Here is a 12,766-nt window from a genome sequence, read left to right as displayed (position 1 = left end):
AACCCCCCCAGGTAGCACACATAAAGGCAATGCTGCACCGCCGTAACCCTAACCCCTGCAGCTGTGTGTGTCATTAAAGCCAGGAGCGTTTCCTGACCACTGGAAAAACTCGGGGTCATTTAGTGCTCTGTCTGAATTCATTTCCTCACATTTTACTGTCACCAGATGGAGCCGACTAAATGGAGCAGCTCTTCCTCAGCCAGAGACATCTTTATGTAACCTGAGAGGAGTTATATTGCCAGCATATACAAATTAAAACAAATCTCACACAACCGTGGATATTAAATCATGGGTGTAGGGGCTGATGAGAAGTTGAGAGGCTGTGTGACGAGGGATACATCGTTCTACAGCTGACAGTACACGTGGAAACTTAATCAGGAGTTTGGCCTGTTTTTACCTCACCATTGTAAAATGCTAACGATTATCATGGAAAACTAGCTCGGAGAAGAGCTTAGTGAGATGAAGTTCATAACAATCAGTGTTGTATCGTGAAGTGTCATTTTTATAACGGGTTAGCCTATAATTTTCCATTACACTTGCGATAATACTGCCATTTCTCATGAAATAGCTAGTAAAGCAGTTAAATAGTTGATAACTATTGGCACCTAAATAAAATGGAATACAGTCCGGTATAAGGCCTATCTGGTTATTTCAGCTCAAAAATACTTGAAAATATGTTTTCTGTTCTCATTCAAACTAGGCTAAATCACGCTGTAGTAGCATGTACAGTCCTATAGCAAATATTGATCTGCTTTTTCCCTTAGTTAGCCTGTATGTCTATTACACAGACACAAGTGCTGGGGGTCAAATGAATGTGCTCCATGCAAGCAAGGGCATTCACTCCTCCATCTGTGTCCCAAATGGCACCCTATTCCCTACAGTATATAGTGCACTACTTTACACCATGGTTCATGGGGCCAATGGGGTTCATAGAGCCCACAGGGTTCATAGGGCCCATTGGGTTCATAGGGCCCACGGGGTTCATAGGGCCCACGGGGTTCATAGGGCCCACGGGGTTCATAGGGCCCATGGGGTTCATAGTAGTGTGTGCTGGGGGCCTCCCGAGTGGTGCAGAGGTCTAAGGCTCTGCACCGCAGTGCTAGATGCTTCACTACAGATCTGGGTTCGATCCCGGGCTGTGTCGCAGCCGGCCGCCATGGGGTGGCGCACAATTGGCCCAGCGTCGTCCGAGTTTGGCCGGTTGGGATGTCCTTGTCCCATCGCACTCTAGCGACTCCTTGTGGGGGGCCGGGCGCATGCAAGCTGACTGTGGTCGCCAGTTGTACGGTGTTTCCTCCGACACATTGGTGCGGCTGGCTTCCGGGTTAAGTGAGCAGTGTGTCAAGAAGCAGTGCGGCTTGGCAGGGTCGTGTTCCGGAGGACTCTTGTCTCTCGACTTTCGCCTCTCCCGAGTTCGTACGGGAGTTGCAGCGATGGGACAAGACTGTAACTACCAATTGGATATCATGAAGTTGGGAGAAAAATACAAATAGTGTGTACTAAATAGGAAATAGGGTTCAATTTGCGACGTCTGCTCCAGAAGATATTATGGAAAGGTCATTGGGGAAGGTTGTTACAGATGGGGACGAGCCTACTTGGGACAGAACTGTGACTGTTTAATGCCGGGCCTGGTTCAACCGGGCCCACCTCTCTATGTATCACTGGAAACTAAAGCATGTGATGCACGCTGAGGTAATTGAATTGCCTGCACTTAATTGTTGCACATGACTGCATCTCTGGGCAGATATGAAGTGCAAACAGTGGATGTGTAGGACTGAAGCTTTAAGCGGGAGGCTCCCCTAGTCTCTTGGTATGTTGTTTTGTATACACTGATGGACCTAAACATGATCCACGCCAGCTTGACACTGGAACAACAAAGGTCATGCAGACATTTTTAGTGGGGCAACACCTTGACCCTTCACAGCTGCCCATTCAGCAGATCTTCCACCAATGGCGTGATGGCATATTGTGTTTATTTATTCTATATATTACATTCTGCAACGTTCAGAATATTGGATCCCGTGCTGAATAAGCCTCTAGCCCATCTGCCTCCTCCTTGACCTTCCAATCATGCCCTTCTCCCCTCCCTTCCCTAGTCCCCACCTCTGTGCTGAGTAAGTACCTTGTGTTCCAGCACCCTGCTCCCCCCGACACAGTCTCTCTCTCTCTCTCTCTCCCTCTTTCTCTCTTCTCTCCCCCCGCTGGAAGGTCAGAGCCAGTGCTGGAAGGATTAAAATGAGGAGGAGCTAATCTAGTTAGCTGTTAACTCAGTCTCAGTCCTCCCTCTGTCTCTCTCTCTCTCTGTCTTTTCTCTCTTGCACGGTTTTTATTTTATTTAGCCATTATGACCCCTCCCCCCAACCCGCTTTATGGCCCCTCCCCCCAACCCGCTTTATGGCCCCTCCCCCAAACCGCTTTATGGCCCCTCCCCCCAACCCGCTTTATGGCCCATCCCTCCAACCCTCTTTATGGCCCCTCCCCCCAACCCGCTTTATGGCCCCTCCCCCCAACCCGCTTTATGGCCCATCCCTCCAACCCTCTTTATGGCCCCTCCCCCCAACCCGCTTTATGGCCCGTCCCTCCTACCCTCTTTATGGCCCCTCCCCCAACCCGCTTTATGGCCCCTCCCACCAACCCGCTTTATGGCCTATCCCTCCAACCCTCTTTATGGCCCATCCCTCCAACCCGCTTTATGGCCTATCCCTCCAACCCGCTTTATGGCCCATCCCTCCAACCCGCTTTATGGCCTATCCCTCCAACCCTCTTTATGGCCCATCCCTCCAACCCGCTTTATGGCCCATCCCTCCAACCCGCTTTATGGCCCATCCCTCCAACCCGCTTTATGGCCCATCCCTCCAACCCGCTTTATGGACTATCCCTCCAACCCTCTTTATGGCCCATCCCTCCAACCCTCTTTATGGCCCATCCCTCCAACCCTCCTTATGGCCCATCCCTCCAACCCTCTTTATGGCCTATCCCTCCAACCCTCTTTATGGCACATCCCTCCAACCCTCTTTATGGCCCATCCCTCCAACCCGCTTTATGGCCCATCCCTCCAACCCGCTTTATGGCCCATCCCTCCAACCCGCTTTATGGCCCATCCCTCCAACCCGCTTTATGGACTATCCCTCCAACCCTCTTTATGGCCCATCCCTCCAACCCTCTTTATGGCCCATCCCTCCAACCCTCTTTATGGCCCATCCCTCCAACCCTCTTTATGGCCCATCCCTCCAACCCTCTTTATGGCCCATCCCTCCAACCCGCTTTATGGCCCATCCCTCCAACCCGCTTTTTGGCCCATCCCTCCAACCCGCTTTATGGCCTATCCCTCCAACCCGCTTTTTGGCCCATCCCTCCAACACGCTTTATGGCCTATCCCTCCAACCCTCTTTATGGCCCATCCCTCCAACCCTCTTTATGGCCCATCCCTCCAACCCTCTTTATGGCCCATCCCTCCAACCCGCTTTATGGCCTATCCCTCCAACCCGCTTTATGGCCCATCCCTCCAACACGCTTTATGGCCTATCCCTCCAACCCTCTTTATGGCCCATCTCTCCAACCCGCTTTATGGCCTATCCCTCCAACCCGCTTTATGGCCTATCCCTCCAACCCGCTTTATGGCCCATCCCTCCAACCCGCTTTATGGCCCATCCCTCCAACCCTCTTTATGGCCCATCCCTCCTACCCTCCTTATGATTCAGTTTGGACCCTCAGCTCAGGTGTGTGCGTGACTGTGTGCTGGCATCCTAGACACAGAGGTACAAAGTTTTATGTAGGGGAGTTTAAGTACCGCTTCATAATGGCAAATGTCATGTTTTGTCAATGTCAAGCAGATATGGGTGGTGTCCTAAACAGCACCTTGTTCACTTCACAGTGTACTATTTTGAAATAGGGAAAAGAGTTGCCTGTTGAGATGCACCCTTATTCCTCCGTTACTACCCCTTCATTCAGACACTTGAGTCACAAGAGCAGGGCTTTCCTCCTATCTTCAGAGGAATAAGAGGAAGTTGCGTCACTTTGGTCTGCAACTAAACCCGTATGATGTAATGGCAGGCAACCTCAACCCCTAAGGCTGATCTGTCATACAGACATATGTGTAGGCGGGTAACGGTCTGTCTGCCTGCTTGCCAGTTTATCAATTTACACACTACAATATACAATAACCTGTCCGCTCAACTTACACACCACAATAACCTGTCCCCTCAACTTACACACCACAATAACCTGTCCCCTCAACTGACACACCACAATAACATGTCCCCTCAACTGACACACCAAAATAACATGTCCCCTCAACTTACACACCACAAAACCTGTCCCCTCAACTTACACACCACAATAACATGTCCCCTCAACTTACACACCACAATAACCTGTCCCCTCAACTTACACCACAATAGCCTGTCCCCTCAATTTACACCACAATAGCCTGTCCCCTCAACTTACACCACAATAGCCTGTCCCCTCAACTTACACCACAATAGCCTGTCCCCTCAACTTACACACCACCATAACCTGTCCCCTCAACTTACACACCACCATAACCTGTCCCCTCAATTTACACCACAATAGCCTGTCCCCTGAACTTACACACCACAATAACCTGTCCCCTCAACTTACACACCACAATAACATGTCCCCTCAACTTACACACCACAATAACCTGTCCCTTCAACTTACACACCACAATAACCTGTCCCTTCAACTTACACACCATCATAACATGTCCCCTCAACTTACACCACAATAGCCTGTCCCCTCAATTTACACCACAATAGCCTGTCCCCTGAACTTACACACCACCATAACCTGTCCCCTCAATTTACACCACAATAGCCTGTCCCCTGAACTTACACACCACCATAACCTGTCCCCTCAATTTACACCACAATAGCCTGTCCCCTGAACTTACACACCATCATAACCTGTCCCCTCAACTTACACACCATCATAACATGTCCCCTCAACTTACACACCACCATAACCTGTCCCCTCAACTTACACACCACCATAACCTGTCCCCTCAACTTACACACCACCATAACCTGTCCCCTCAACTTACACACCACAATAACCTGTCCCCTCAACTTACACACCACCATAACCTGTCCCCTCAACTTACACACCACCATAACCTGTCCCCTGAACTTACACACCACCATAACCTTTCCCCTCAACTTATAACCTGTCCCTTCAACTTACACACCACCATAACCTGTCCCCTCAACTTATACACCACAATAGGTTGTTCACTCAATTTACACTGTTTTCCTTTAGTCCCATTACTCAGTTCCTAAGCTGAATCCAGGAATGTATTATCCTATTTTAGACTCTTAACATTGCTTTAATTCAGCAGGGAGCATATTTAGTCCGTTGGTTTTAGGGATGTATGACTGTTTAAATAATCCCTTTCTATGGTTCCATGACAGTAGACCTGTATTGTACTTGTATTAGTACTGTGCAGCTGTCTTTATCGACCTGGCCAAGGCTTTCTACTCTGTCAATCACCGTATCCTTATCGGCAGACTTAATAGCCTTGGTTTCTCAAATGACTGCCACGCCTGGTTCACCAACTACTTTGCAGACAGAGTTCAGTGTGTCAAATCGGAGGGCCTGTTGTTCGGACCTCTGGCAGTCTCTATGGGGATGCCACAGGGTTCAATTCTCGGGCCGACTCTTTTCTCTGTATATATCAATGATGTCGCTCTTGCTGCTGGTGATTCCCTGATCCACCTCTACGCAGACGACACCATTCTGTATACTTCTGGCCCTTCTTTGGGCACTGTGTTAACTAACCTCCAAACAAGCTTTAATTCCATACAACACTCATTCCGTGGCCTCCAACTGCTCTTGAACGCTAGTAAAACCAAATGCTTTTCAACCTTTCGTTGCCCTGGACGGTTCTGACTTAGAATATGTGGACAACTACAAATACCTAGGTGTCTGGCTAGACTGTAAACTCTCCTTCCAGACTCATATTAAACATCTCCAATCTAAAATCAAATCTAGAATCAGCTCCAAATCTAGAACAAAGCCTCCTTCACTCACGCCGCCAAACCTACCCTAGTAAAACTGACTATCCTACCGATCCTTGACTTCGGCGATGTTATCTACAAAATAGCCTCCAACACTCTACTCCGCAAATTGAATGCAGTCTATCACAGTGCCATCCGTTTTGTCACCAAATCACCTTATACCACCCACCACTGTGACCTGTATGCTCTAGTTGGCTGGCCCTCGCTACATATTCGTCGCCAGACCCACTGGTTCCAGGTCGTCTATAAGTCTATGCTAGGTAAAGCTATCTTAGCTCACTGGTCACGATAACAACACGTGCTCCAGCAGGTATATCTCACTGGTCATCCCCGAAGCCAACATCTCCTTTGGCCGCCTTTCCTTCCAGTTCTCTGCTGCCAGTGACTGGAACGAATTGCAAAAATCGCTGAAGCTGGAGACTTATATTTCCCTCACTAACTTTAAACATCAGCTATCTAAGCAGCTAACCAATTGCTGCAGCTGTACATAGTCCATCTGTAATAGCCCACCCAATCTACCTACCTCATCCCCATATTGTTTTTATTAACTTTTCTGCTCTTTTGCATACCAGTATCACTACTTGCACACCATCATCTGATCATCATCATCTGCTCATCTATCACTCCATTGTTAATCTGCTAAATTGTAATTACTTCGCTACTATGGCCTATTTATTGCCTACCTCCTCACGCCATTTGCACACACTGTTCATAGACTTTCTTTTTTTCTATTGTGTTATTGACTGTACGCTTGTTTATTCCATGTGTAACTCTGTGTTGTTGTTTGTGTCACACAGCTATGCTTTATCTTGACCAGGCCGCAGTTGTAAATGAGAACTTGTTCTCAACTGGCCCATCTGGTTAAATAAAGGTGAAATAAAATAAATAATGTAATAAATAATTAGACACAGTAGGTGCCTTTCCCTATCACATGCCAAGTATTGTAGTGAAGCTATTCTGTGTGTGTGCACGTGTGTGTGTGTGAGAATGGGAGCAGGTTGTTGGTATGGGAAGAGTGTAGTCGTGGTGGGGCGGTCTGCTGCGTGTGTGTCTGAGGTGGGTATGACCGCTCGCTGCCTCGCCTGCCTCGCCTGCCTGTGTTTTGCTGCAGCCTCAGCCTGCATATGCGGCTGGCTGGCTGGCTGAATGGCTGGCTGGCTGAATGGCTGGCTGAATGGCTGGTGGGATTGCATCACGCTGGCCAGGCTGAAAGGGCACCATGATGTAACTGTGAGTAATACTACCTCCAGTGAAGTGAAGCAGCTCAGGACTGGACTATACTGTACTATACTATACTGTACTATACTGTTCTGTTCTATATTGTACGATACGAAACTATACTATAACATACTGTAATGTAGTATACTATACTGTACTATACTATACTGTACTATACTGTTCTGTTCTATATTGTATGATACGAAACTATACTATAACATACTGTAATGTACTATACTATACTGGACTATACTGGACTATACTATACTGTACTATACTGTTCTGTTCTATATTGTACGATACGAAACTATACTATAACATACTGTAATGTACTATACTATACTGTACTATACTGTTCTGTTCTGTTCTATATTGTACGATACGAAACAATACTATAACATACTGTAATGTACTATACTATACTGGACTATACTGTAATATACTATACTGTACTATACTGTTCTGTTCTATATTGTATGATACGAAACTATACTATACTGTACTATACTGTTCTGTTCTATATTGTACGATACAAAACTATACTATAACATACTGTAATGTACTATACTATACTGGACTATACTGTACTATACTATACTGTACTATACTGTTCTGTTCTATATTGTACGATACAAAACTATACTATAACATACTGAAATGTACTATACTATACTGGACTATACTGTAATATACTATACTGTACTATACTGTTCTGTTCTATATTGTACGATACGAAACTATACTATAACATACTGTACTATACTGTAATGTACTATACTATACTGGACTATACTGTACTATACTATACTGTGATGTGAATGACATGTGGATGGGGAGTTGCTACTGCTGCACTCTCTTTGTGTGTCCCAAATGGCACCTTATTCAAATCTAGTGCACTATATAAGGAATAGGGTGCCATTTGGAACGTAGCCCGTGTCACCGGCTGACTGGTTCCCAACTGGGCTGATCAGACAGTGAAGACATGTTTTGTATACCCATAACAAGTTATAACAACACATAACAAGCTATAACAACCCGTAACAAGCTGTAACAAGCTACAAATCAAATCAAATTTGATTTGTCACATACACGTGTTTAGCAGATGTTATTGTGGGTGTAGCGAAATGCTGTAACAAGCTGTAACAACCTGTATAGTCAGATTACCATCAGACAGATCCACATCCGCCATATGGTTGATGTATTGAGGGAATGACAGTTTTCATGATCGATGGATTGGTTTATACAATCATAGCTCATCCGTAGCGGAGTAATGAACATTCAATGCTGTTATACAGTGGGGCAAAAAAGTATTTAGTCAGCCACCAATTGTGCAAGTTCTCCCACTTAAAAAAATTAGAGAGGCCTGTAATTTTCATCATAGGTACACTTCAACTATGACAGACAAAATGAGAGAAAAAAATCCAGAAAATCACATTGTAGGATTTTTAATGAATTTATTTGCAAATTATGGTGGAAAATAAGTATTTGGTCACCTACAAACAAGCAAGATTTCTGGCTCTCACAGACCTGTAACTTCTTCTTTAAGAGGCTCCTCTGTCCTCCACTTGTTATCAGTATAAAAGACACCTGTCCACAACCTCAAACAGTCACACTCCAAACTCCACTATGGCCAAGACCAAAGAGCTGTCAAAGGACCCCAGAAACAAAATTGTAGACCTGCACCAGGCTGGGAAGACTGAATCTGCAATAGGTAAGCAGCTTGGTTTGAAGAAATCAACTGTGGGAGCAATTATTAGGAAATAGAAGACATACAAGACCACTGATAATCTCCCTCGATCTGGGGCTCCACGCAGGATCTCACCCCGTGGGGTCAAAATGATCACAAGAACGGTGAGCAAAAATCCCAGCACCACACGGGGACCTAGTGAATGACCTGCAGAGAGCTGGGACCAAAGTAACAAAGCCTACCATCAGTAACACACTACGCCGCCAGGGACTCAAATCCTGCAGTGCCAGACGTGTCCCCCTGCTTAAGCCAGTACATGTCCAGGCCCGTCTGAAGTTTGCTAGAGAGCATTTGGATGATCCAGAAGAAGATTGGGAGAATGTCATATGGTCAGATGAAACCAAAATATAACTTTTTGGTAAAAACTCAACTCGTCGTGTTTGGAGGACAAAGAATGCTGAGTTGCATCCAAAGAACACTATACCTACCTACCTTTTGAGTGAAAACCCCTTTCCATCAGCAAGGGCATTGAAGATGAAACGTGGCTGGGTCTTTCAGCATGACAATGATCCCAAACACACCGCCCGGGCAACGAAGGAGTGGCTTCGTAAGAAGCATTTCAAGGTCCTGGAGTGGCCTAGCCAGTCTCCAGATCTCAACCCCATAGAAAATCTTTGGAGGGAGTTGAAAGTCCGTGTTGCCCAGCAACAGCCCCAAAACATCACTGCTCTAGAGGAGATCTGCATGGAGGAATGGGCCAAAATACCAGCAACAGTGTGTGAAAACCTTGTGAAGACTTACAGAAAATGTTTGACCTCTGTCATTGCCAACAAAGGGTATACAACAAAGTATTGAGATAAACTTTTGTAATTGACCAAATACTTATTTTCCACCATAATTTGAAAATAAATTCATAAAAAATCATACAATGTGATTTTCTGGATTTTTTTTCTCATTTTGTCTGTCATAGTTGAAGTGTACCTATGCTGAAAATTACAGGCCTCTCTCATCTTTTTAAGTGGGAGAACTTGCACAATTGGTGGCTGACTAAATACTTTTTTGCCCCACTGTATATGATAATATCACTAATGATGCATACACCAGGTGAGATAGTGCACTTCACAGGGAATACGGTTCCATTTGGGACGCATCCAGAATGTTATGTTTGACATTTCTGACATGTTCCTATCCGTGTCGTTGTCTAGGTGTGCCCACGCCGACGGCAGAGATTCTCCACCACACGCTGAGTATGCTGGTCCGGGAGAGGAAGATCTACCCCACACCAGAGGGCTACTTCATTGTCACGCCCCAGACCTACTTCATCACGCCCTCACTCATCAGGACCAGCTCCAAATGGTACCACCTGGATGAGAGAATACCTGACCGCCAGCAACAACAACAACAACAACAACAACAGTGTACCTCCCCCCTCTCTGGAACCATCACCCCTTCCACTTCTGGCTGTGTCAGAGACAGGTCCCATCCTAAGAACCATGGAGACTCCTATAATAGTTACCGTGACGACCCCCCCAGCCACCACACGACCCTCACCAGGAAGTCCCCTAAGGAGCACCGAGAGGCCTACTCTCCCCACTCCCCTCACTCCCCTCACACACCCACACAGACCCAGCCCCAGCCTACCTCCACGGAAAAGACCCGGAGCACCCTAAGCTTCCCCTTCAAGTCGGACACCCTGACCAAGCACCGTGAGGGGGGCAGCAGCGGGGAGAAGCAGTCCAAGAAGTTTGGCCTCAAGCTGTTCCGGCTGAGCTTCAAGAAGGACAAGACCAAGCAGCTGACCACCTTCTCGGCCCAGTTCCCCCCGGAGGAGTGGCCTCTGCGGGACGAGGAGACGCCCACGGCCGTGCCGCGCGACGTGGAGATGGAGATCATCAGGCGGATCAACCCGGACCTGACGGTGGAAAACGTGGCGAGACACACGGCCGTGATGAAGAGGCTGGAGGAGGAGAGGGCTCAGAGGAGCAAGGCCAGCTCCTCAGCCCAGCACAGCGCACGCAGCAGGAGGAGCCGTGGACACCGTAAGCCCCAAGGTAAGCCGTCACGCTCCCACAGTAAGACCCGCGCCTCCCGGGGAGACCCCTCTGAGGGATCCAACCTGGACCTGGGGGCTGAGAGGGACTACCGGGCTTACAGCTCCTCCCTGGCGCGCTCGCCACGGGACACCTCCTTCTCCATGGAGCGCAGCCGTGCCCGACACCTGGCCCACAGCAACCCAAACATCATGGAGTCCCACCTGCCCATCACCCCGGAGTGGGACGTGTCGGGAGAGCTGGCCAAGAGGAGGACGGAGATGCCCTTCCCCGAGCCCTCACACGGGCCGTCCCACTCCAAGGTGCACCGCAGCCACAGCCACACGCAGGAGAGGAAGTCACGCAACGAGCGCTCGGACAACAAGGCCAAAGAGCGGTCCCGCTCCATGGACAACTCCAAAGGGCCCCTAGGGGCCGGGCAGATTGGGCCCCCAGACTACTTTGAGCGCAGCCCTGATGAGAGGGACAGAGACAGGAGCCGCTACTACACCGATGATGGGACCTTGAGGGCCTCAGCCCAGGCCTCCCAGTACTCCCACTCGCGGGCCACGCCCCCTGCTGCTAAGTTAACCTCTGACCCCTGTGGGCCCGACGGAGGGAGAACACTTGAAAATAACAAAAGTAGAGACCGTTTACCTGCCTACGACAGCCAGAAGGCTTATTCTCCTAAACACATGGCTGAGGACTATTTCCAGTGCAATGCATCCACTGAGGCGGTCCTCACTACCCCTAGCCCCTTAGGAAAACCCAATCACGATAACTTACCTAAGGTGAAGGTGGGCTGTTCGTCCGACAGACAGACCCCTCATCCCCCAGAATACAAAGAGGACACTACAAAGGGACAGAACGGTGTTAGTTTGCCCATGCCCTGCCAGATGCCTGAGCCTTTGCCAAATGGCCGTTCAGTACAGCACCACAACACCAACTCTGGTAGCATGGACAGGAGGAAGGACATCTTCAGCAAAGACACTCTATTCAAACCTCCGCCCAACACGCTGCCCAGCGGCTACGGGGACGGAAGCTACTCCAGGTCGAGCACGCTGAGGAAGACCCCGGTCATGTCGTCGGCCGAGGTGCTGGACAGCCAGGAGCACTTTGAGCAGCCGGGCCCCCTGCTAGCTGTGCCCCGGCCCCCCTCCTCTGGCCCCTCAGGGATGGAGCAGGCTGGCTCGGGCCCGGCCGGGGAAGCCTCCTTCGACTACTACAACGTGTCTGATGATGACGAGCTGGAGGACGCCGCCTCAGCCAAGCAGGCAGAGCAGGAGCCGAAGTCCCCTGAGGGCTGTGGTGGGGTCGGTGGGGGAGGAGGGGGAGGGGGGGGTACCATGCAGTGGCTGCTGGAGCGGGAGAAGGAGAGGGACCTCCAGCGCAGGTTTGAGAGGAACCTGACCTTCCCCAACCCCAAGGAGAGTGACCACAACAACCAGAGCCAGCAGTCAGCCCACTCAGCCAGGCTGGACAGCATGGACAGCAGTAGTGTTACAGTGGACAGTGGATTTAACTCTCCACGGTAAGCCTCATCGGGTGACAACAACACACTCACTCACACAGCCTCTCTGTTTGTGTGGTCGGTGGTCATGAGAGGGGATGGCTTCTTATTCTGTGAATAGACTAATGGTGGGATTATTGTTCTCACATGAGAACATAATGGACTGGTAATATTATTCCATATGGTGCTGTTGATTCTAGTGAATCTGAAGTACAACCTATCATGGTTATAGCCCTGTAGAAGAGACAGAATAGGAGTTTCCAACGTTCCCCAATTCCATAATTGC

General features: G+C 48.7%; 1 protein-coding gene across 4 annotated transcripts in view; it reads left to right on the top strand.

Annotated features, from left to right (window-relative positions):
* LOC110504728 (storkhead-box protein 2) overlaps positions 1 to 12,766 on the top strand; it is a 104,555-nt gene that overhangs the window by 86,808 nt on the left and 4,981 nt on the right. For all 4 annotated transcript variants that reach the window (XR_016491813.1, XM_021583522.3, XM_021583523.3 and 1 more), the window contains exon 3: positions 10,146 to 12,501. Coding sequence is in view for 3 of the 4 variants with exons in the window: in XM_021583522.3 (XP_021439197.2) it covers positions 10,146 to 12,501 (2,356 nt within the window). In the remaining variant the exon portion in view is untranslated. The remainder of the gene's footprint in view (positions 1 to 10,145; positions 12,502 to 12,766) is intronic.

This window comes from Oncorhynchus mykiss, chromosome 25, assembly GCF_057628025.1.
Source record: "Oncorhynchus mykiss isolate SJ-2025 chromosome 25, ASM5762802v1, whole genome shotgun sequence".
Classification (NCBI taxonomy): domain Eukaryota; kingdom Metazoa; phylum Chordata; class Actinopteri; order Salmoniformes; family Salmonidae; genus Oncorhynchus; species Oncorhynchus mykiss.
This window is presented reverse-complemented; position numbering and strand designations above follow the sequence as displayed.